Raw genomic sequence first — 25,174 nt, 5'->3', positions numbered from 1 at the left:
TGACATGGCAGTGTTCGCTCACAGCTTGGACGGGAATATCTCAGAGCCGTTCTCCAACCCGATTCCTTCTGTGATTGTGTAGAAATGGCGACGCTCCGCGCGCGTTCCCGGCCAACGCGGCCCATTGGCCGCCCGCCATCGCCCGCCCCGCCCGGCCCCCGCCCCGCCTGCAGCGCGCAGGCACGAGCGCGCGCCCGCGCGGCTTTCTCGCGAGATCGGGAGCTGCTCCCGCGCTCGGTTTGAAGCTGCGCGCGCGGAGGCTGTGGCCGTTGCTGGCGCGCGCGCGGGGCTGTGAGGGGTCGGTCCCGCAGCCGCTCCTCGGCCATGGGAGCCAAAAAGAAGCTGCTGCAGGTCCAGGAGGCCTTTCAGCTGGCCCAGAAGCCTCACCAGAACCACGCGAAGCTCGTGGTGGCTCTGAAGAGCACTTATGCTCAGGTACGGCTGCCCTCGGGCGGCCCGGCGCGGGGGGAGCTGAGGGCCCCAGCGGGCTGCTCCGCTGGTCCCCCGGGGGGCAGGGGCCGCCTCCGCAGTGTTCCTCTAAAACGAACACCAGTGTGCCTAAGGAGAGCCCGCGACTTAAAAACAAGCAAACAAACAAACAAAAAGAGCCCCCAGCCCTCCCCAAAAAAACACACCCAAATGCCGCAAAACCAGGCCGCTGAACTATTCTGCACAACTGTCTCCTGCGAACGCGGCGGTGAGAGCTGCCCGCAGGTGTTGGTGATGCCGCGGGAAGGTGTTCGGATACTCGAGATGTGGGTGTGACACAAGATATAATGGACGGGGTGTTGATTGTCGTCCTGAAATCTGTCGGCCGGGTGGAACCCCGCGGTTGTAATTTGCCTGCTGTGGAGTTACAGCAAAATACTCACTGAGGAGGGCACGACAGAGGGTGTGCCCCGGCTGCTGGCTGTAGATCTTTAAAAATTTAAATTCAATTGGAAACTGTCAGCTGTAAGCCCACTTACTTTATTTTTCTGTGGTACAGCTTTGAAAGATGAACCGGATAGTTATCTTTTGTTGTGGTTTGGTTTTTTTTTCCCAGTTGGATGATAAAGAAGGCTTTAATGAAAAATTCATTCACTTCCTCAAGTATGCTATGATAATCTACAGGCGGGAACCAGCAGTGGAACGAGTGATCAATTTTGCAGCTGGATTTGTTACTTCGTTCTATCACATGGAGAAAGAAGATGGTAGTAATGAGGGAGAAGAAGATAATTTACTTCTGAATTATGTGTTTAAATTTCTGCTTGAGGTACAGTTAACATTTATTCTTAAATGTCTAACATTTCTAACATAGAAAATGGAAACTTTTTGCAGTGGGGAAAAGTTGCTGGTACTTGACAATACTTAAAAATCAGAACTTAAAAAGTGAAAGCAGAACAAAGCTAGTGCTTGACAAGTAACATCATCCCCATTCCCCCACACAAAAAGATCGACCAATCACACACAATAATCTAACTACTGGATTTCAAAATGGGCCTTTGAGAAAAATGAAAGTTCTCTTATATGGCTATCAGATATGTCACTTATAGGCTTTGCTAGAGGTATATTTGTAAGCATGAAATTGTAGAAGTGTGGTGGAAATTAATTTATACTCACCCTTTGATAGCAAAAATATTAGAAGATCTTCTATACAACTGTGGCTGGCACATGTATTAGTCCTTTCTGCTTACTGCAAGTGTTACATAGAAAGATAAACGGTTCCAACAGCATGGACACACAAATAGAATTACATTTTCCTAAACTATTGATTTGCCGTGGAAAGATTATGGATCAGGCCTAAGATAGCTAGTCATAATTGCTAATGTGGTTTTTTTTCTTCTAATGTTTTATGGAGGCAGAGTAGTAAGTTGGCTAATGCACTGCAGGCTGCATGCAGTGGTCAGCGTGTTGCTTCCTTTGTGAAGGCACTGCCAATTTTCTAGAGTTGCTGGTCTAGGCAATAGGCTGTAATTGCTTTTCACTTCTGTCACTTTTTGAGATTAAAAATAAAATTAAATTGGAAAAGCTTTTGAAACATAGAAATACATATTCCATTTATTCTGTAGAATATTAGGCACTTAGATGTGCATATTAATAGCCTTATGTTGGAAATGAGAAAAGTGTGATTATAAGAATACCTTTTTTTTCTTTCCCTAAGTCTCACAATGCGAACAGCCATGCAGTTAGGTTTCGAACCTGTCAGCTTGTTAATAAGATTTTGGGAAATATGCCAGAGAATGCTGAGATTGATGATGACTTATTTGATAAAATTAATGAAGCTATGCTGATTAGACTTAAAGATAAATTTCCAAGTGTGAGAATTCAAGCTGTCTTTGCCCTGTCAAGGCTTCAAGATCCTAAGGATGAAAACTGCCCTGTTGTTAATAGTAAGTAGTATTGGTCTCTCTCATTTGTCTTAATTTACCTTACTTTTAAGTATTTTAAAGTTTGGTTTTTTTTTTTTTTTGACCATTGAATATATGGATGTTTGAGGGTATTCTTGTAATAATTTGTAAACTGTGAAACTCTTTGCTTGAGGAGATGGAAGATGCAAGTGTTATGTGTGTTCAAGGGGAAAAGACAACTGTTAGGAGAGATCTGCTTAGACAATCATACTGGGCTCAGGCTGCTATGTGAACTGAATGTAGAAGTAGGCTTGTGAAAATGTGTAGTAGAGTGGAGGTATAATATGTGTTTGTTCAGTTCTTGCGCTCTAAGGACCCTTTGGTACTGTTAATTGAATTAGTACAAAACTCTTCTTAGAAGAGTAGAGATGATAAACTACTGTTGTCTCAAATTATGATCACTTTTCTAGAAGAGATCACCATCTCTGCAATGCAGTGATCTTGATGATGTTTGAGGGTTTCTTTGTGTATCGTATGATTCTTGACTAAGTTGCTACTTCCTTTGTCTCGAGGTAGACAAAGTGTTGTTTGTACCAGCAGAGTTGACATGTAAATTGTGCCTTAATTAATCTCTACATATTGCCTTTTGTGAAGAATTACTTAATTGGAGTTTTTTGCTGTTAAGGTAGCTTCTTTTAAATTTTATTTTCTATGTGTTGTTTATAGGTTACTTATTTAGGAGCACATAAATTTCACAGTAAATCATTGTCTTACAGACCAAGATGAATTCATGTATACTCTGATAAAACTAAATTTATAGCTGCTTTGGATTTTGAATAAGGTTCAAAAATATAATAAAAGAGTGTGAGGGATGTTAGGGATTTACTGTAGGAGTTTTGGTAGGCTTAATGGAGATTGCAATTTTCCATTTATAGGAAAATTTGAGGATCTACTTCAAAAGATAATGAAGAAGTACAACTAGTGAATAAAGGTCTTAAAGAGCCAATATTTGGAAATGTTTTTTTTTCTGCTAGTAAATGACAAAGTGGTTGTTTATGGGTGGGATCTAGAGCAGTAATTTTTGGAGTTATTAACTGAGGATCTTATGACTGCAAACATTATTTCTTTTGACATCATAGCTCATCATGTAGTTACCATAAAATCTTGGAGTTGTGACCCTGAGCTGCTTCCTAAATTATCAGCTCTGCAGGGGCAGGAGAAGGGTTTTGGTAACAACTGCTGATGTTATTTTTAAAAGTATTTTCTGTTTTTCTATGTTTCAAACGCATCTGAAAGCATTATTATGACTATTTTATTTTCAGTTTACAGCACGTTGCTTGAAAATGATTCAAACTCAGATGTGAGACGTGCCGTGCTGTCATGTATCGCTCCATCAGAAAGGACTTTGCCAATAATTGTAGGCCGCACCATGGATGTAAAGGAGGCTGTCAGAAAGCTGGCATATGAGGTAAATTGGATCACTTATCATTAATTTCAAAGGCTGACTTAAGAAAAATACTTTAAATCTTTTATTATATTTCACTTAACACTAAGAACAGTTAAATAATTTATTTTCATTTACCAAAATTTTGAGGGGGGTGATTTAATACTAGTTTTCTAGTTAAAACTGCTGAACTTGACTGTAGAACTTGCTTGATAGAAATTACTTGTGTGGTAGACTTTGTCTGTTGAAGATCAGGTAGTAACAGTATAAATTATGTATGCAGTCTCTTGTTTTTTCTCTCTGCATTTTGTGATGTTACTGAAGCAAATTTGCTTCTCTGTTATTACATAGTGGATGTTAGGACCACAGCAGTAGTAAAAAATGACATGGTTTTGGTATTGCAATTTTGGGAAGTATCAACTGTTACTCAGGTTTACATGCAGAGGTAAGAAAGTATGCTAATATGTCTGTTTCTTATGTAGGCATCTTACGGGAGATCTTGAAACAAAATATTCAATTTTTTCACACTGAACCATCTGCTTATTTTATCTTAGGTTAGATTGGTTTTTTCAACTGAATCTCTGTCAGTAGGCTTTTTAAGGAAAGTACTAAGTTCTGTAATTTATTGTAGGTATTCATTACCCTGTGCACTTTAAAGAGAGAGGATAGTTTTCATGTCCAGGTGTTGCATTCAAGCAGAGCTGATGAGCTTTTAAGCTATGTGTTAATTTTGTTGTTTATTTTACTTTACATTTTCTTCCATGCACAAGTATCTGATGGTTAATGTGTTCGTACAGTGCTGTTGGTATAGGTATTAGAGGTTTCTATTGATTTAGGATTTATGTGGATAGTTAAAACTCAAAGTGTAAAACCATAGGTAGGTTATCACATGTGGAAATGTATTTTAATGTCTTAATATTTTTTTCAGGTTTTGGCAGAAAAAGTTCACATGAGAGCTCTGACAATAGCACAGAGAGTAAAATTGTTGCAACAAGGACTTAATGACAGATCTGGTAAGAGATCACAGGTTTCTTAACATGTTAATACTAATGTTTAAGAGAGAATAATTTCTAATGTGTTGGAGTGATGTTTGCAGAAGCTATGATGGCAATAATGAGCTTGAATGGAGTAATGAGGTATCAGGAAGTGTTTAGACACATTAAATCTGCTTGCTGCTTTGTTTTTCAAGGCCCCTTATAGTGAACAAACCAGAAAAGAATTGCACTTTCAAAAAACCTGAAAGCCAATGAGCTTTAAAATAGGACCAAATGCTATTAATATTTTTTAAAAAAGTAATTAAACACAGAATTATAAAAATGTAATTAATTTGCTGTATTTGGAAATGTTACATTACAGATATTTTTGTAACTAATAAATATATTAACGAATTTAAATGTGAACATTAATATCAGTTTGAAAATATTGCTTATGTGCTTTCAGAGAGAAGTCTTCTCAGCTGGTTATTTTTTTGTTTAACTTTTAAGGAATCTTTGACCCTTATGCATTTCACCATGTCGCAGCTTTATTCTTTTTAATGTCTTTTAGACTGTATCACTCTATAGAAAGAGCCATTCAGAATGTATCCATAATTGTATGGGGTGGTGTTGCCAAAAGATCAAAACATCACCTGCATCTGAGCAAGACAATTTTGGCCTGCCTGCGTAGAACACTGTTTTGGTTTTTTTGTTTCCCCCAACAGCAGCACAATTGTATGCATGAATTTCACAATAGAAGCTACCAGTTTTACTGAGTGCTGATGTGAAACCCCCTACTTTGATTGGAAAGCCTGCACTAAGTTGAATTTTACTCTGAGAATTTCCCTTGCTGACTGATATGCTGCTTGGGAATTGTGAGAATTATGATTTATGTGGATATTCACTTAAAAACAAGACTGAAGTACTGGGGACTAGATCTCTTTAAGGTGTGTCATGCATGCATGTGTTTTATTGATCTATTGTTTTTGGCTAGCTGGGGTTCATATTCTGTTCTTGACAGGAGAGAGAATCAGCTGAGTCCTTTTTTGTGCTGAGTAGAACTACATAGAAAGACCATGTCCTTCTGTATAGGAAGTTTTAGTCACTTTGCCACGCCTATCCTGAATTGGCCTGTAGTAGCCTACAGAAGTTAGCTATGTTCTGTTTCTGAAGTCCAGCACTGAAAAACCCATGTTCTGAATTACTGTTTCTTACTGATACACTCGTTTTCTGTTTTATCTAACTAGTTGCTGCTTGTCTGCTGGCTGCCACCACTCCCCCATTAATCCTTAGTCTTGAGAGATACTGCTAAGCATGAATTCATTTAACTTAGTAATCTTTCCAAACTGAGGAAGAAACTACTCTCCCTAATTTTTCATGTGATCCTTCGCTTGTCAGGAGCAAATATTTGTTGTATTCCCTTAGAGAGAAAGTACAGCCTTTCTATGTGGCCTGTTTTTTGGTGACCTTGATGTGTTCAGCATAAAGAAGTGTCTTCTTTTATGATCCAGGATAGATACTTTCTTAGTGTCTGTCTTTAGCTTAGGATGATTTTACATCCCAGCTATTGAGGACTTTTCTTTTTCTTGACATCACAGGGGAAAACATCTGCCAGGGTTTGTAGTTTGACTGATATCATATGTTCTTTGCCAGGTAAGATAGGTTGTTTTCCAAACTGGCTATTCTATATTGCAAATATTGCAAATCCTGTAACCTTGAATATATATATCTTTATTGAATTTGCCCATCTGGGTAACTCCTGAGCTAACAAAGCGAGGAACCTGCTCATTCAAGGTACCTACATTAAATTTTGTATGTTCTTCCATATTGGCTTCAGAACAAGGGCTTATAGTTAGATAAGGTCTAGAATACATAATCCACATTCCGCTTTGTTATGCTTTTCAGGGTGAATTCAGCTCTCATTGTACTGTATTCTATTAGTTTATGCGTTTCACCTTCTTGGAGAGGTTTCTTATCCTTAGGACTGTAATTTAGCTTTTTCAAGGCCTTTTTACAGTTATTTTTGAACTCTAAACTATATTTAAGCGCTGTATTTATTACCATGAGTTACATATAAGAGGAAAGATGAACGTTGTCAGTGTGTGTGTATTTTGTTTCCCTTATACTGGATATTGTTTTCTGAAAGAGCCTAAGAGTAAAATTGTTTTCCTTCCTAGTTATGTTCTTACCTCCATCAGACACAGCCTTTCAACTTACCTGCTTAAGTCTGGGTAAATGCTTTAATGATGTATATATTCTGCATGTTCCCATAAATAGTTTTTTTCATTGATAAAATAGTACTCTGTTGATCCAGGAACTGGATTCTTGTGGCAGTGTTGAGTAGGGAGTTAAAGTATCATATATAAACTTCGTAACCCATTGATATAATTGAAATAGCCTGAGGATTTTGTATGTCAATTCACATGTAGTATCTTGCCTCCAAAAGGGCTGATTCCTGAAACAGAGCAAGTACGTAACCAATGCTTACCCAGAATATTTGGGACTGGAGCATCTCTGTTATGAGGACAGGCTGAGGGAGCTGGACCTGTTCAGCCTCGAGAAAACTGGGAGGGGAGCACATCAATGTCTGTCAGTACCTGAAGGGAAAGTGGCAGGAGGATGGAGCCAGGCTCTGCTCAGTGCTGCCAAGCAATAGGAAAAGATGCAATGAGCAGAGACTGATGCACAGAATGTTCTGCCTGAACATGAGGAAGAATTTATGTACTGTGCAGGTGACCAAACACTGGAGCAGGTTGCCCAAAGAGGTTGTGAAGTCTCCCACACTGGAAATACTCAAAAAGTGTCTGGATGCTATTCTGTGATTCTAATTTTGATTATTTCTTCTACAGGAGTTTGTAGGATTTCTGGGTTGAGATGCTGTCTTTAAATGTAGAAGTTCTTTTGGATAGAGGTTTTTTTTTTTTTTTTTAATTCCCTGTGAGAGGAAAAAGTACATTGCCACAAAAAAGTGTGTGCCCTAGGTCGTTCTTGCTCAACAGGGTTTTTCTTTATTTAAGGTAATGTTAAGTTTAACTGGATAATAGCTTCTTTTGCAAAAAGACTTCTATAGAAAAATGTTTTGTGAAAGTATGTTTAAAATTTGATATTTTTTAAACTTTTGTTTTAAACTGTTTGAATTCCTGTATTATTAGATGCTGTAAAGGAGGTAATGAAGAAGAAGCTACTTCAAGCCTGGTTACAATTCACTGAAGGGGATGTTTTAGAATTGCTTCATAGACTGGATATAGAAAACTGCCCAGAAGTGGCCATCCCAGTACTAAATGCTATGTTTTCATTATATCCACTTCATGACATTGTTCAGAACTGTAAAAAACTTGACAGCAGGTATGCAGAGCATTCTTCATTTCCAAAAGACGAGTATTTTGTATGAGAATATAAAACTAAATTCCTTTTAACCTCTTAAGATACTGGCCCATTTCCACTGTAAGAAAGTTATTTCACTATTATTGATGCTTTTTAAAGCCAGACAGGCCCACATCTATAGCTTTGGAGTGCAGTGCATGTAGCATCTACTGATTTCAAAACATGTCATGCTACTAACTGGAATGCAAGGCCCTTCATATGATACTGTGCATTTCCTCCCATAATACAGAGTAAGATTTTGCTATTGCTTTTTAATCAGTGACAATTTGTCACTTAATTTTATCATCTGAGATTAGACTTTACCATTCTTCAAAATCACTGCATTCTGGTTGGTCTGACTTTTGTCCTGAGCAAAATGAAGCTTGCATTCTGAAAAACTGGGCTGAGAATTTTTTAAGTACCATATCTGTTAGACAACGACATTTTGAAAAGTAAGTCAAATTACTCATTTTGTAATGAAGTTTACATTAATTTAATTTATGGAAAACACTAGGATTGTTTTTGTATGAAGTTTCTGAGTACAGCTTGAATGATGGAGTATCAGAATGATAAATGGCTAGATTTTTTAAGTCTGTGATTTCTGCTTGTTAAATTTACTTTTAAATAACCACCTGTCAGATAAATGAGAACCTGTCAAATGATCAGTTTCTATCTACATATCGTCTTGGGTGTTTTTGGCTGGGTTTTTTGTTTATTTTGTATGTGAGCAATCTAAAGCAAAACCAAAATTGTTGATAGTTTACAAGTAAAATGGGATTCAAGGGAGAAAAAAAGTACCACCACAGTGATACTTACTGTCTTTTCTGTTTTGAGGTAGAATTAATGCACAACTTAATGTTCTGCTATGAAAACAAAAATTAATTGCCATACTTGGCATGAAAAATACTATAGATCTAAAAAGGAGTGTAGAGGTCTCATGATGATGATCTATGTATGATGGCAGATGATGATAAGCTTACAGAGTTGCTGAGAAAAAGTTGTATTAGCTTTTGCATTTGACATACTATGATTGCTACTTCATTGTCTCAAGATCTTGTATTAAGAATGGAAGAAACAATTCATAGAAGCTGAAAAATATTTTACTGCAGTTTTGCACTTCTGTGGATTAATGGTATTCAGTTTTCCAGAGTTGTGCAGTGATAACAATGTTTCATAAAGTACCTGGCTGGTTGCTGTAGAAGGTCTGAAGGGTTGGGCAGTATGTTTCTGCAAACTGGTGTGAACAGCCTTGAGTTAAAATACTGAGAAGGGCAATGTAGTGAATGGCTTGTGGAGCTCTGTGGCCTCAAGAGAGAGGAAGTTATTTTTCTCAATCTCTAACTATTTCTGTGGGGAATACCTTTGATGGGGTTTTATTTGCATTTTAGGAAATAATATTTATTTCTTATTTTCTAATACTTCTGTGTATTTATTGTTTTAGACTCTTGTATTCATCTCTTCATATTGCTTTGTCTATTTTTGTTTAGAAAGCTGATTCCACAGGAGGATTTAACAGCTGAGAATGTGTTATATTGGAGATGTCTTTGTGAATATCTAAAATCAAAAGGTGAAGAAGGTGAAGATTTACTAGAACAGATTTTGCCAGAACCAGCTATATATGCAGATTATTTATTGAGGTACATTGCATTTAAAAATAAATCTCTTACCACTAAAGTAGATTTTTTTAAATTAGAGGATATTTCTTTTATTCAAGTGTTCACATATCCTTCAAACCCAAAATTGTGCTTGAAGAGGGATTTTAGCTTTGCTTTTTTGAAAATATTTTTGAGAGATTTTTTAGAGCTTGCAGAAACTGACACTTCTTCCATTGTTGTCATTTGTGAAAATAAAGTAAGATTTTGCTGCTGTCCCTAAGAGAAGCATTTTTGAATTGAAACTTCCCTTGTCTTTTGCCTGCTGAGGCAGGCATGGTTCCTAAAAACTTATGTTTGAAGGCAGTGACAGAGCAAAATGAGCCAGTTACAGAAGAGTTATTTAACTGGAGGGTGCAGGAGGCTGGAAATGAATGTTTTTTAAGGCAATTTTTTTGCTCAAATGAAGAATGGCAATTTTATTTTCGATGGGGTGCTTGTTTGTGTGCTTGTGTGTGTTTTGCTTGGGTTTGTTTTTTGTTTTGTTTTATTTTTTCCTTTGTTTTTTTGTCTTCATGAGATTCTTTAGTCTTAACATAAATTTTGAACAGAATTTGTTTCTTAGCATGGATAAAGCTGGGAAATGTTCACTGAGGTGTTGTACCTGAAAAACATTGAATCTTCCTGAAATAATAATAAATCAGATTTGCTGAAAAATGCATTGTATTGATGGATGTTTCAAATTAAAAATGTGCATATTCTTTTCTCACTGTACTGGGTGCAGTATACTGGTAGTGATTACAGAAGCCATTGCTACTTTTCAGTGTGGAATGTGTTAACATGTTTCATAAACTTCTAATAAATGAAGCATCTGTGCTTCCTTAGTTTTGAAATGTATATCCAGTCAGGAGGGTATAAATTTATTCATTCACTATGCATTTAACAGTCCATGAAACGTTTATTTTCCAAAAAATCTGTTCTTCAAGAGAACATTTGTTCTGTTTTCATCCAATCTTACTCAAAGTGCCTTCAGTTACATTATTCTTGAGGGTGAGGCCAAAATTAATCAGGTTTACTAGTAATTGTTTATGGTATCAACTGTTAAACCCCTCATTGTTGAGCTGTTGTTTCAGGTAAGTTTTTCACTTCTCGATCTTCTGGTGTGCAGTGTACAATTATGCAGTGCACTGTGAGGGTGTTGGTTAGGAGAAGCAGGAACATGCAAGTCATGGGGACAAGTCATTGGGACTTTAGAAAAAAGCAGGATTGTGAGCTGCATTTCCATATCCACTGTTACCTGGTGCAGGTAACATTATTAAATGATTAGAAACAATTTTCATTTCAGATCTTCTTAAATAGTAGTTACATGCAAATTTTTTTTTGTCCTAAATTTGAAGAAATTGTGAAAATTTGCTAAAAATAACAAGCTGTTACTGAAAAGTATCTACAAAGCTGAGGTAAAAAAAGCATCTTTTTCACAGTTCTTGTCAATATTTGAATTGTATTTTGTGATATGGAATTTTGTCAGTGATGTTTCACTCTGGATTTTCTGAACATGCATAACTCTCACTGATAGATAAAATTTTGATTAAAAAACAATTGAGTCTAGAAAAATGAAGAAATGGAACAAACTGGTCACACTTTCCATGCTATATAGCTGAATGTATCTGATAAGAGATTAGTCTGTGATAACATATTTAATCAGATAAAGAAGTCACTGTACACTTTCATGATTGTTCCTAAGATGTTACCTTTATGCATTTTTACAGAACTGAAATCACATGTAGCATTACTTGACATTCATGTTTCCTATTGTATTACATTCACAAAAGGGTTTTCTTAAAATGAAGTACATGATTTTGAAACTGTACATTATCTGGTATAAATAACTTCCTGAAAAATAATCTATGAAAAGAACACAATCATTAATTTTTAGGGTTTGTACCTAAAAATTAGGTACAATTTGATTATAATGTAACCATTTGATTATACAGGACAAGAAAGTGGTATGGTTTTTTATTGGGGTGGGGCAGGAGTGGATAGTTGGATTTGTTTGGAGTGTATTTATTTATTATTTATTACTGTCCAACAGTGAATCTGAATGTAATTATATCTGTTCTGTTTGGATTCAGTTATCTTCAAAATATGCCAATTCTCAGTGAAGAGCAAAAAGAAGATTTTAATTGTTTTGAAAACCTGATGACAAAAGAATTCATAGGCCAGCAACTGATTCTAATCATAGGCTGCATGGATACCATGGAAGAGGGAGGAAGGTAAACTTAAATATCAAATTTGTGTTATTAAGCTTAAGATACTGATGCCTGAGGACAGGCATAGAACCTCTGCTTGGAAAAGAACCTGATCAAACAGACAAAATACAGTTCCAATGCTAGCTGGAATAGAAAGCAGTCTCCTTAGTGGAATTGGTCCCAACATTGTGCCAAGTATTGTCTGCTTACTTTTATGGAATAGTAAGTTCTAATTCAGAAGTTTGTTAGGGAAAACAAATTCAGTTGTTTTCATAAAGTATTATTGAGATTATGAAAATACAGAACTGCTCATTTGGAGCATAGTATGTAAAAAATAAAGGGAGAATGCATACTGCTTCACAACAGACGACTTGTAGCAAGTAGCCTGTTTGTTTCTTGTGTTTTTAAGCTATAATCTGCTAAGGCCTAAAAGACTACAAATATCTTAGATGCCAGGGTAAATTGTGTTAACTGAGTCATGCTTACAATTTGAACAGCCTTTTGTTGTGAAGTAAGAAGAGCGAACATGTCTGAAAATTCATACCATCTCAGACATTTTGTGAAAACTTGTAGTTATGATAGTATAAACACAGCAGTAAATTCAAACTCTTAGTGGAATGTGTAAATGTGTGCCAGACTGGCAGGATAGTTTAAGTTGTATTTTTCTTTTTTTTTTTTTTTTTTGGTGTGTTTTTGTTTGTTTGTTTGTTTTTTTTTTAGTTTGCAGTCAGATAATTTCCATTGATACTGACTCTTTCTGCTGGTATGACTTTTCTTTGGACAGTAGGGACATATGATTAAAAAAGTAAAAGGCAAACATTGCTAAGTAAGAAGATACATTTGGCAGTTAATGTAGCTATGGAAAAAAGTTTCATACTGTATTATGAAGTCTTCATCCCAATATCTCTAAGTTGGTAGGGTAGTAACTCTTACATCTTCTATTTTCTTGAATAAGCAAACATTGTTTGTTTTTTTTTTCTCTAATCCAGAAAGCATCTGCTAGTTATTTTACAAAAGATTCTCATTTTACCTTCAACTTCAGCAGTACTTATACCTCTGCTTGTTGAAAGATTGCTCAGTATTGTTAAGGATGAGGACAGAAGGATTCAAATTGTAAGTAATTGTAAAAGCTTGTTTTCTAGTCTCCGTCTTCCCCATAAATCAAACAGCCTTTATGAAGCATTGTAAAAGAAATATCAGTATTTAAATATTGTCTCCTTCCCCCTTGGTTTTTTTTGGATTGGTGTTTGTTTTTTTTTTATTTTTTGTTGGTTTTTTTTTTTTTTTTTTTTTTTTTTTTGGGTTTTTTTTGTTTTGTTGGATTTTTTGGGGTGGGTGGGGTTTGTTGTTGTTGTTTGTTGTTATTTTGGTTTTAAGCATAGCTGCATTTTGTGGTTTTCTAGAGACCTTTATGTTTAAAGATATGACTGGTGTTGTAAATGCAGTCCTCAGACTAGGAAAGTGTTACACTTCAGTAGCCCGTTCCAGAATACTTTATCGTACTAGATGCAAAGTGTTTTGACAAAAACATGCAAAGTGAGGATGATGTTGCTTTCCAGGTTTCATATTTCTCTTCCCTCCTATTAAATTAGATAGGTACTTAAGGTCTTCTTGTTCCTTGCTTACCCAGCTGGATGGGAGAAAATGGGATTGAAATGTGCTCATGGTAACATGTGTTGTCAAATTGAGGATTATTTACAGGGAACGAGCTGCTAAGAGAAACTGCATGGATGTGGAATACTTTTTCCAGAAAGATAATATTTTAAATTTGGAAAAGTTAAATGCTTAGTACATATCTGAACTGCAGTTAATGGCACTAATACACTGTTTTAACAATAGATTGCAGAAATTATATCAGAAGTTCGTGAGCCAATTGTTGCAATTGACCAGCCTATTGATGCTGCTGAAATAAGAAAGCGGGAGCTAAAGGTGAGCAGATTTTAGTTAATAAGAAAAATATGTTTTAAGTTTAATCATCCAGAGTTTTATATAGTAGGTTAGTATTGGCTAGTGTCAATAGGGTTAATACCACAGAGGTTACTATGTTAATTTTCTTTTTACTTTGTATTTCAGCTGGCTGAAATAAAAGTGAAACTTTTTGAAGCAAAACAAGCTTTGGAAGAATGCATTACTCTTCAGGATTTTAATAAAGCATCAGTATTAAAAGAAAAAATAACTGAGTTGGAACACACAAAAAATGATCTGATAAAAACCACAGAGCAAACTGAAATTAAAGAAACGCGTGTGGAGAAGGTATCTTCCCTTCTTAAGTGCTGGTTAAGTTTTAAAATTTATTCTTAATTTTAAAAGAAAATGTAGCTTGGCCTTGTCTCAAATACATTTTAAAAATTGAAATCAAACATTTATGGTATTAGTAGTCTTCTTTTGCAATTATAGAAGCCAATAGTATGCTCTAACAAAAGATAAATTGTATAGAAGCTGATGGTATGCTCTAGAAAAAACAAATTGCAGTCTTGTTCTTACTCTTTTTACTCTTAACTAACTGAAAACATAAAAAGGAATTTATTTTGATCATAGCTTATAGACAGATGATGATTAATATTCTTGCATCACAAATGCGTAGTGGACAGGAGAAGTTTATTTGGGTAGGGACAAATTATGATTAATGGTCCCATTCTGATCATAGACACCATTTGTATTAATAATGTTTTTCTCTTTTCCCTGAACTTGAAGAATGATCCTGAAACACTGTTGAAGTGTCTGATGATGTGCTATGAGGTTCTGAAGATCATGTCTCTTTCTAAAGGAATCAATCCAACCATTAATGAAATCATTCCATCTCTGGTATGTAGGAATACAAAATAACTTGAACTCCTTAGTGAATGCAAAAATATTAAATGATGCCTTTGCATTGTTCATACCGTATCTAGTCTGTTTTTTCTTTTGTGTGGATTTTTGCAATTGTCTTCTCAAAACCATTTCAAGTACATCACAGTGGCACCTGTATTTCGTAACTTGGAACTGGGTATTGTTTCTCTGCAAGAATGTTAATGTCTTATGAAGAAATGTGTAGGCTTGTTGTTGTGTGTTGGTTTTTTTGTTTCCCAGAGTGATCAACTCCATTTTGTTTGAAAACAAGTATTTATTAAAAACACAAAGCAAAACACTCATTATTTTGTTGCTGATTTCAAACAACATATTCAATCCTCTTCTGTTTATATCTAGATAAACAGAGTATTTGGTTGTTGCCATTTTCCAATCTTGTATCAAAATAAATTATTTTTAATTTCAGGGTAAGCATATTTTAGTAGTCAGTTTTATTTTCAGTTTATGTATTTTGTCTATGAAGTTTAATATTATTGTTTTCAGATACTTCCAGGTGTAACTAATGTCCACCCAGCTGTGAGAAATATGGCAGTTCTATGTTTGGGTTGCTGTACCCTTCAGAACAAAGAATTTGCCCAACAACAGCTTCCATTGCTGTTACAGGTAAAATATCTGACAAGAAATGAAATTATGGTCTTTGTGACTTAGCAAATAAATCTAGTCTTGTATCTATAACAAGCTATCATACATAGTAATGTTCTTTGAGAACCAGTAATTCCTGATTTTCTGAAGATCTGGAGAGTGTGGTTTCCTGTAGATTTTTCTGATGTCTAATAAGATTGTTTATTTTGGTAGTAGCATGTTTTACCTTTATAAGGTCACCTGTTGTCTTAAAATTTTCTAGGAGTTCCTTATCTTTAAGGTCTTACTTTCTCTTCCAAATCTGGGTGAAATCTGTTATGTATTTGTTACTTAATACAGGAAAGAGAAGCTGTAGAATTCTCTAAGCCTTCCTTGACTGAAAATGTGTCTGATGGTTTTCACATTTCTGTTGCATACTTCCCTGTGATATTGGGTGTCTGATTAAAATTCTGAATAATTAATATGTTTATATTAAGGATTAAGGAAGAGTTGTTAACTAGAGGATAAAGCTGTATTCAAACCAACAAATAATAGCATGGCCAAACATCTGTGGATATGGAGCATGTTGGATGCTGTAATATCCACAATTCCCATCTTTGTGGTGATTGTTGTGACACCGAGCTAATTATATCAAATATGACACTTGTTAACCCTGGTTGTTGACCCTGGCTTTGAGGGAAGTGTGGGTAGCCACTGTGCTCTTCTAAGAGTGTGTTCAGGCAGATACGGAGAAATGACAGCAAGAGTTGAACTGATGTGCTTAGCTCAGACAAGATAGTAGAGTTGTCAGTCATAGTAGGAGAACTTTAGGTTCCTAAAAAAGTAACATTTACTATTGTTTTTAACTTGTCTTTGAGTATGTCACATTAAAAAAAAAAGTTTGTTTGTAGAGGATTTCAGTTACTTTAGTAACTTAAATTTTTGAGTTAAGTAATCTATCTGTAGGTACTAAGTCCCACATCTCAATGTAGGCTGCTAGCAGAAGCACGGTGTTGGGCTAAACAGATCTCTGGGCTAACTCATGATGCATGGTTTTACTTACATGTTATTCCCACGATAATACATATAGTAACCTATGTAACTTTGACTTTTATTGCTCTCTTGGTCCCTGTTGTCTTTTTACATACTGTGATTTTAACTAAACTGTACTTTATTTAGCTATATTTCTGTAATGCCTAACACTCTGCAGCTGCCACAGGCAAACAGATTATGTTTGTCCAGTGTTTGTTTATGAGTTGAACAATAAAAATTACATCTCATTCATAGATGTTCACTCCATGCGTGAAATTAATTTGATTTTATGTAGTGCAAATTGCATAGGTGACTTGATAAATTATTTCCCAGATGGTATTATCAGTTCAGGTTTAAATTTGTATCACACCTTCCTAAAGTTTGAAAATTGGTTCAAGTATTAGAAAAAAATTCCCAAAATTATCAATCTTATTGAAGGAAAAATCTTATTATGCTTAATCTCAAGATTGGTGGTCTACTGGAAGATGATATATTTCTTTTCCTTATTAAACTTAGGTTTTACAAATAGATAACATAAAGATAAAGCTCAGTGCTTTAAAGGCAATCTTCGATCAACTAATGCTGTTCGGAATTGAGCCTTTTAAAACCAGAAGAGACAATGACTCTCAAAGTGAAAGTGCACACATTAGAACTGAAAATGGTGAGGATGAAAGTGAAACAATAGAGGAAGAAGAGGAGACTGCCACAGTTCACAGCCTTCTGAAGCTTCTTTCTGGTTTCTTAGACAGTGAGGTAAGGAATATTATAAAATTTGCCTTAGTTTTGTTTTAAAATTATTTTTGCAAATGGCTTATCATCCCATGTGGTTGCCTGGGAATATTATGTGATGTGAATTGAAATTAATGGTCTAATATTCAAACACCTGTCCTAGAAAATGACCACAAGTTTGTCACTGGTACAGGCTAAGATTACCCTTGAGCAGCTTTGCATTCTATTTGCAGGTGGAAATACGTGAATGTAGAGAAGTGATTGCTAACATAGGATATAGGCTATTACAGTAAAGTATTAGTGAAAAACATTATGGTTGGTGTATTGTGTATATGATGAGCTCTTTCTTCAGTATTCAGAACTTAGGACAGAAGCTGCAGAAGGCATTGCCAAGCTGATGTTCTCTGGGAGGCTGATCAGTGCCAAGCTCCTTTCTCGTCTTGTTTTGCTGTGGTATAATCCCGTGACTGAAGAGGATACTCGGCTCCGACACTGTCTGGGAGTTTTCTTCCCTTTATTTGCTTATGCAAATAGGTAATGCTCTTTGTAATTTGTTATATGACAATATACATTCATCTGGCAGCTTTAGGAACCTTTTCTTAGTCTTGCTCTAGTACAAATGGTACAAATGCAAATTAGATTTAGACATGTAATTCAGCCTCCTATGCCTATTGCTTTTGAAAATACATAATCTCAACCTGTGACCATTCTGAAGACTTTCCATTAATTCCCTGTTACCCCTGTGGCTTCCCATGTTGTTTTGCCTTTTTTTTTTTCTTTCCTAAGCCTACAATTGAAACTCTTCTCAAAAAGATTGAATAAAATTAATTTAAAAATATGTGCTTTACTTACTTATGTTGAGCATTACAGGTAGGCTTTGAAGTGTCACTAAGAAGTAGCTAGCAGGAATGCTTCAAAAGAAAATAATCAGTGCCCAGCAGTTATCAAAGCAGCAGGCTGCTGGGTTGTGGTTTGGGGTTTGTTTTTGAACCAAGGAATACTCCAATTTAAATTCACGGCATATTCAAATCTCTTGTTTATTTTGGTGGTGGACGAAAGAGGTAGAGAACTTATGGAAGGGAATAAGAGCTTAAATAGCAATTCTCATCTCCTTTTACCTGCTGCTGAAAGCTTACTTTTCAGTAGCTGCTAGTGGTTTTACCAAGTTAGAACAAACTAAGATTTATCTGCTTTTGTACAGTTAAGTTTTTATTTCGGTGTATTATGTTACCTTATCTATTTTTCAAACCAAATTGAATTAAATTTTTGTGGCCTATATGTTGCCACATTAAGAGGAGTAGTACAAAGGGGAGTTGTCTTGAAGAGGCAAAAAAACCCTAAGCAGTGTGGTATTTGCTGTTGTCAGAAAAAAGCCAAAGAAAAATACCCAGTTTATTATAGAATGGGGGTTTCCCTACTCAAATTCTTATGAAAGTAACAGAAAAATTGAGTTAATGTTTCCAATATCTCTGATAATTAGTAATGAATTTAAGCTTTTAACATTGATAATCTTTTACTTGTGAATGTCATCTTCTGATGCTGTGAATTTCATTCTCTTTTTTTATGAGTTCTAGTGATTGCCCACCTGAGTATTTCCAAGTCATTTGCAAATGAGGCAATTTCTTGTGGCACCTCATAGATGATTGTGTTCTTGAAAAAATACACGGTGTGTGTGTTAAGCAAAAATCAGAAAAATCTGTGGAGAAAAAAATCCTATGTCTTAGTCTGGCTCATTGATTAGAATCTCTGTTTAGCTAGGGAATCTTATTTATTTTCTGTCTCAAAACATTGTCTGCATCTTGGATCATAAATAGTCCATTTTAAGTGGAGTAATTTACTTTCTTCAGTGATGGATACTGTATTATTAGAAGCGAATTATTAATACCAGGTGTAATTCGGAACTTGTCTGCAAAGTTGCCATTCATGAGTAATAAATGAGATTTAGTGGAGGCTCATACCTAGATTTGGTACTAATCTCTCACTGAATTTTAAAATTCCATTTGTTTTCTGGGTGCTGCTCTGTTAATCTTTACACCTCATCACAGATATAATCAAGAGCTTTACTTTTTGAAATGAAATATTTGAACTCTGAGGAAGAAATTTTGATCCTGACTTTTTAAATAATCTGTAATGTTGGATGGGTGATATGAGATGCTAGAATAGGGACAATTCTTATTCATGGACTGTCTTCTATAGTGTATTAAACTTGCAGGCAGCATAAGAGGAGAAGCTTCTGCTTGTGCCTGTGTGTTAGTAGAGATGTTGGGTTTTTATTTTCATTTGCAAGGAATAGTCTGAATGATACTTCAGTAATACTTGAGCCAATATAAAGTCTTGAAGCTGCTGAAAGGGAGAGTTCTTGCTTTGGTTCTTTTGTAGCCAATTGTAGTGCTCAAAAGGGTTTTTTGGCAGCTGGTTTGGCTCCATAATCCAGCAGCAAATAATGAGCTTTTTTAAAAACTACTTGCTTTCTTGGTTTTCTCCTATAATTATTTGGGTTCAAATAGGAAGTTAATACAAATATCAGTAAGAGTAAAGGCTTCACTTCAACTGTACCTTGTACTTTTTGACATCTTACTTGTTAAATTGTTTTGACAAGTCTTGTGGAACCACACTTCTAGACAACTTACACAACCAAGTGAAACATGATTTTTAGGCTTGCTTGGCAGGAGTAATGAACTTTTCTGAGAAAAAAAATCACAAGTATTTCTTTCAAAAATCTTGTTAACCACTGCATACTTTTTTTACCAGGTTTTCTTGCTTTCTTATACAATGAGAAGTATCCCCAAAGAAAAATGCTAGCAGAAAGGAGGAATGAGCAGAAAACAAGAATTAATCTATGAAAATGCATTAGACACATGTATTTATGGAATTTTTTTCTCTTGTTCTTCAAGACAGAACATGTCTGTATATATCAGTTGAGTTTTCAGTAGTAACAATGAATGTTCAAATTCTTCAGAGGAAGGAAGTGTTACTTAAAACTTGCTTGAAATACCATCTGCTAAAGTTTCAGATGGTACTATGAAAGAGTTTTAATGTCTTGATCTTTCTGGCTGTTGCTTCCAAGTTTAGCTGCTCTCACTTTGCTTTGATTGATCTACCAGGTCAGTGAACTTTCATCATGGAAGAGAAAACTTAATTTTCTCTTATTATGCTACTAATACTTGACTTCACTGAAACAGGTCTAACCAGGAGTGCTTTGAAGAAGCTTATCTTCCAACTCTGCAAACACTCTTAAATGCTCCTGCAACATCACCTTTGGCTGAAGTAGATATCAGTAATGTTTCTGAGCTGTTAGTGGACCTGACCAGACCAAGTGGACTGAAATGTCAGTCCAAGAAGTCTCAGGACTATCAGGTACAATGAGTTAAACTGTACGAAAATAGTACTTGTGTCAGATTAAGAACTACTCCCCCTTAGTTTACTGCTACCTGTCAGGGCCTCTCTGGGTTTCCAGGTGTCAGCAGTTGGATTAAATGAGTGCTTGTTCAGGTAATGAAGTTTTTTAGCTTGACACTTTCCTCCCCCTTTTCCTTCCCTTTTCTTCCCCACCCTATCCCGAATTTCCCCTCCCTCTTACAATTAAAAAATGCTAGTAGGAACTTGCATATGGCTAATTGTTTATATTGTGGAAGATATTTATAAAAATCAGTTGGTGAATGTACTGAAAACAGTGCATTTTAGGAAGATGTTTGCTGTGTAAAATTAGCCAACTGTTTAAATCAGATTATTCTCACTGCTCTTTGTAAATAGTCTCTTGTAAATAGTTTTGTAAAGAGCAAAATTACTAATAGCTAATTTCTTTCCTTTGCAGGAGTTAACAGTGCATGATACTTTAGCCACGAAAATTTGCAATGAAATCCTGGCAGATCCAACTGCACCAGATGTCCGTATTTATGCAAAAGCTTTAAATTCTCTAGAACTCAGTAGTTCTTCTACAGAGAATCTTCTGGTGTTGCTCAATGAGATTCAAGAGGTAGTATATAAATAGTATGGTTCTTACTTTTTTAATCATTAGTAGTCTAATATTCTGATACCCTTAAAAAGGGACCTTTTGTTTACGATGACCATATGACTGGAATTTATCTTCTAACCAGTTTTGAAAATTAATTTTTGAACAATTTACAATAATATGAGCTGATATCACTGCATAAACCATGGACAGTAGAAGCAGCTTGAAAAACAGTGTGCCCGACTTGATACATTTGCAATACAGTAAGTTCTTTTGATAACTGTGGTGTAGTTATTTTTTTAAGTTAAAATAAAATTCAGTATTGAGTCTTGCAGTTTTGCAGCTTATCTTTAGTTAATTATTAACAGCTGAAATTTTACACCTAAACTTATTGTATAATAGGAAGCTCATTAGACAGCATGACAAGGATGATTGATTTAAGATGAAGTGGGAAAGAATTACAAGAGTTTTACTTTATTGCTTTTATTAATATGGAAAAATATTGAAATTTGAAAGTGTGGCACATGAACACAATGGTATATAGAAATGTTGGTAAGACTGCTGAATCCATGATGGGCATATCATCCAGTGGTAGCTGTACTCTGTGTCCAGTTGCTTTAATTTTTTTCAGGTTTTCTTTTAAAAAAAATAGGGAAAAAAGGTATTTTAGTGCCTAGTATTGATGGAGAAAGTTTTTCTCCTTTTAGCTTGACTGGTCACTTTCATATCACACATTGTATCCTTTGTGCAGTAATTTCACCTAATCCTATTAGTAGGCAAATTTTATAGATGAAATAGTTGTAAATTTAAGTAGCATTTAACATTAAATGTCTGCTCTCCAGAAAGTGGAAGATAAGCCATGTCAAAGAGCTATTGAGAAGCTCCAAATGAAATTGAGCAAGGATCCTAATGTGGGCAAAAACCACTCTGAAAGAACTGAGGAAACAGGTCTCTCTGAAAGGACACAGGAAAAAGATGTCACATTGTCTCAAAATACTGCTCACAATGAAGAAGGTAATTCAGGAGGGGTGTAGTACAGTAGCATGTGTACAATTCAATAAATTATTTAGATGGAAATAAGAAGTAATAGGACTTGGGAGATACCTCCAGCTCCCTCAGCTACTCCCTGTATCACTTGTGCTCCAGACCCTTCCCCAGCTCCACTGCCCTTCTCCAGACTCACTGCAGCACCTCAATGTGTTTCTTGCAGTGAGGGGCCCAGAACTGACCATGGGATTTGAGGCGTGGCCTCATCAGTGCTGAGTACAGGGGAGTGGTCACTGCCTTGGACCTGCTGGCCACGAAGTCTGGTGCCAGCCAGGATGCCACTGCTGGCTCCTGCTCAGCTTACAGACATTCAGCTGTTAGAGCTGGTCCCTTACAATATCAGTGTCCTCAAATGGAAAATCACTGTTCCCATGCTCATGGTCTTCTGATTCAGGGGACTAGGCAGCCTGAGGTGCATCAGTAATATTACAGAATCAAGCAAATAAAGCACTGAATGGCTCTGCTTTTTTTCTCTAGTCAGTCACTTAGTCAGGTGACTGACCATCTTCAGCAAGTGTTCATCTAGTGTTTTGTTTGGATTTTCTCCTCCTTTTACTGGACTTTCAAAAGTCCTTCTTTACTATCTCACAAACACTGACCAGTTTCAACAGTAATTGAACTTTGGCCTTCAGTGCCTTCTCCCCACATGTATGAACCACAGCTCTGCCATCTTCCTGCAAAGCCTGACCTTGCTGTCAGAGATCCTGCAGTTCCTTTTTTCTCTTGAGCTCCACAAGGAGGTCTCTGTTTAGACAAGCTGATCTTCTGTCCCACTTGCTCAGCTTCCAACACAGTAGAAGGAGCTAAACAGTTGTCAGGAATAGTTTATATATTATTGACCTTTGCTGGGGTGGAGTTACAGCTGGCATTTTAAACTTCCTGTTAGCTTTATTAGGTAGTTTCTGGTTTAAAGAAAAAGTGGGGTTCAATTGTGTGGCTTTTTAATGTAAGAGCCAAAATTTAAAATACTGGTATTTAAGATAATCAAGTTTTAATTTGAGTTCTGTGTGTGTTATTCTGTTTAACAGAAAATAATAAAGATGCTCTTCATACTCCAGTTAATGAAGTTAAAGAAACTGCAAAATTAAGATCTACAAGAAACAAAACTGGCAAAGGTACAGTGACTATAATATTAGTTGTTTTTAGTAAAATAATTTCATGCTAACTTGTTGTGAATGTGTAGATGGGAAAGCCATTCACACTCTGTTGTAGATTTACAGTTGTATTTGTTAAAAAATTAAAGTAGTTTGTTCTTTGGAAATTTTTGTGCTGTTAGCCTCTCCCAATAACACAGATTTCAGAAAAGAGAAAAGGACTGACTACAGGCTTGCAGATAACCCAGCCACAGCCACTGACAGTAAGGTCCAGGTGTTTTGGGAGAAGTAGAAAATTGTGGGGTTTTTGTTGTTGGTTTTTGTGACCACGTTCTATCAGTGCAGACTGCATATTTCTGTTTCAATGCAATATCAAACACTGAGGAAAAGTAGATACAAAACTAGTTTAAGAAAATAAATGGTATCAAGATATGAAAAAAGACTTTTGCTTATACTTAGGACAGCGGAAAGCGTCAGAAGTGAGGTCTGTGAGCAGAAGAAAAACTGGTGCAAGTGTAAAACACGGTCTTGAAAGGTAATCTTCGTCTCCCCACCATCAAAACTATGATGTCTGTTCTAGCAAGGAAATTCAATTAAAATGTTTTTCTGTCCCAAACATGTATGTTTTGATACCCTCTGTTCTGAAAAGACTGATAAATATTTAAGGAAAAAAAATTCTTCAAACTGGCACTTTTGAAATAGTAGCAGGTCCTGCCAAGAAGCCTGAAATATTTATTTAACGTACTTTTTGTGTGCTAAGTCAACAGATATTCTAGCTGGAAAAATTCAGATTTTTGGTTTACATTATTGCTCTTCCTCCAGTTGGTTTTTCCTGGCTTTCTTAATCTGTTCTGTGGAAGTATAAATTTTTAAAACTTAAATTCTTTTTCCCCCTTCACAGTCTTGTTGCTTGTTGTCCAACATGTAGGTGGCAAGCATCTAGAAATGACTGAGAAGTGAACAGAGTGAATGGATTTTTTTCCCTTATGATCTTGTAGGATATAAGCATTAAAACAACATTATCTTTGTACTTTTCAGCTGTGTTCAACTCTTTCTTAAGCAAGCAATCCATTTATTGTGGAATTTATTGTGACCAGGGTCAGTCTCTCCCATTTGCCTATTTGGTGTGTTTGCTTTGATTCCATCCAATTTTGCTTATTTTGCAACTGCTTATCACTTGGTTAACTTTACTGTTACTGCTGTATCACTTGAAAACACCAGTATATTCTCAAAAAATAAAAAGTGTTTAATTGTTAAGAAGTATTTTTGCTCTTTAAGGCCATGTTTCAAGTTTGTTCCTATAAAAGCTCTTCAGTTTTCTTAGTCTTTTTTACTGAACTCTTAAACAATCTATGTTTCAGTTGTGATAGAATTCCAGAACCAGTCCCAGTGTCAAGTTCAAGGCCTCAGAGACGAGCAAAAACTTTGGCACTGGAGAAAACCCGAATGAATCTTTCAAGACTGTTGAATGAGGAAACAGATGAGTGAAGAGAAGAAAGTGCCTTTGTCAGCACTGGTAGTTAACATCAGACTTGAAAATAAGATTTTTTTTTATTGCTAGTCATATTTACTCCTTTTATATGAATCATTTATAATTCTACATTTCTATATTAGTTTTTTTATAGATGCTATATTTCTTGTATTTCCTAATATAAAGTCCCTCATTCATGTAATAAAAATGGATTAAAATATTACCTGAATGAAACGTGGATGTTTTTTCTTTTACTTTGTAGACAAGAATGCATCTTACCTGCAAATACAGATTGCTGTTGGTGCTAAGTATTCCATAGTTAAAGCTGTTTTGATATTTAACAGTAGCAGAGAGTGGTTGCTTGCGATGGCAGCAGTTTTGAATGTACCTACTTTTATGCACCTGCTTTCTTCATTTTTATAAGGTTTTATAACAGTAAAACCTGGTCATGCATGTATTTACTATGCATGTTAATGTAAAATTGAGTTG

At 35.7% G+C, this 25,174-nt stretch overlaps 1 protein-coding gene across 2 annotated transcripts; it reads left to right on the top strand.

Annotated features, from left to right (window-relative positions):
* Window positions 1–294: 294 nt before the first annotated feature.
* On the top strand, window positions 295–24,906 carry NCAPG (non-SMC condensin I complex subunit G). Of its 2 annotated transcripts, none has more exons than XM_053941696.1 (21): window positions 295–435; window positions 1,046–1,255; window positions 2,144–2,372; window positions 3,653–3,798; window positions 4,703–4,787; window positions 7,901–8,093; window positions 9,599–9,748; window positions 11,836–11,976; window positions 12,942–13,065; window positions 13,792–13,881; window positions 14,026–14,205; window positions 14,647–14,757; window positions 15,283–15,402; window positions 16,909–17,145; window positions 17,474–17,655; window positions 20,304–20,478; window positions 20,936–21,097; window positions 21,916–22,087; window positions 23,149–23,235; window positions 23,674–23,749; window positions 24,576–24,906. In XM_053941696.1, the coding sequence occupies exons 1-21, from the start codon at window positions 325–327 to the stop codon at window positions 24,700–24,702; spliced, it is 3,108 nt and encodes a 1,035-aa protein (XP_053797671.1). In that variant the 5' UTR covers window positions 295–324; the 3' UTR covers window positions 24,703–24,906. The 2 variants fall into 2 exon arrangements, with proteins under 2 accessions (XP_053797671.1, XP_053797672.1); XM_053941697.1 differs by having other exon boundaries at window positions 372–435; window positions 1,114–1,255.
* The last annotated feature ends 268 nt before the right edge of the window (window positions 24,907–25,174 follow it).

Source organism: Vidua chalybeata, chromosome 4 (genome assembly GCF_026979565.1).
Source record: "Vidua chalybeata isolate OUT-0048 chromosome 4, bVidCha1 merged haplotype, whole genome shotgun sequence".
Taxonomy (NCBI): domain Eukaryota; kingdom Metazoa; phylum Chordata; class Aves; order Passeriformes; family Viduidae; genus Vidua; species Vidua chalybeata.
This window is presented reverse-complemented; position numbering and strand designations above follow the sequence as displayed.

What these genes read in the sequence shown, in the direction of transcription:
- NCAPG (XM_053941696.1), top strand. Translation starts at nt 325, where the DNA reads ATGGGAGCCAAAAAGAAGCTGCTGCAGGTCCAGGAGGCCTTTCAGCTG. An exon ending in TGTTTAAATTTCTGCTTGAG is followed by an intron (nt 1,256 to 2,143) that starts GTACAGTTAACA and finishes TCTTTCCCTAAG; the next exon opens with TCTCACAATGCGAACAGCCA. An exon ending in TTATTTGCTTATGCAAATAG is followed by an intron (nt 17,656 to 20,303) that starts GTAATGCTCTTT and finishes TCACTGAAACAG; the next exon opens with GTCTAACCAGGAGTGCTTTG.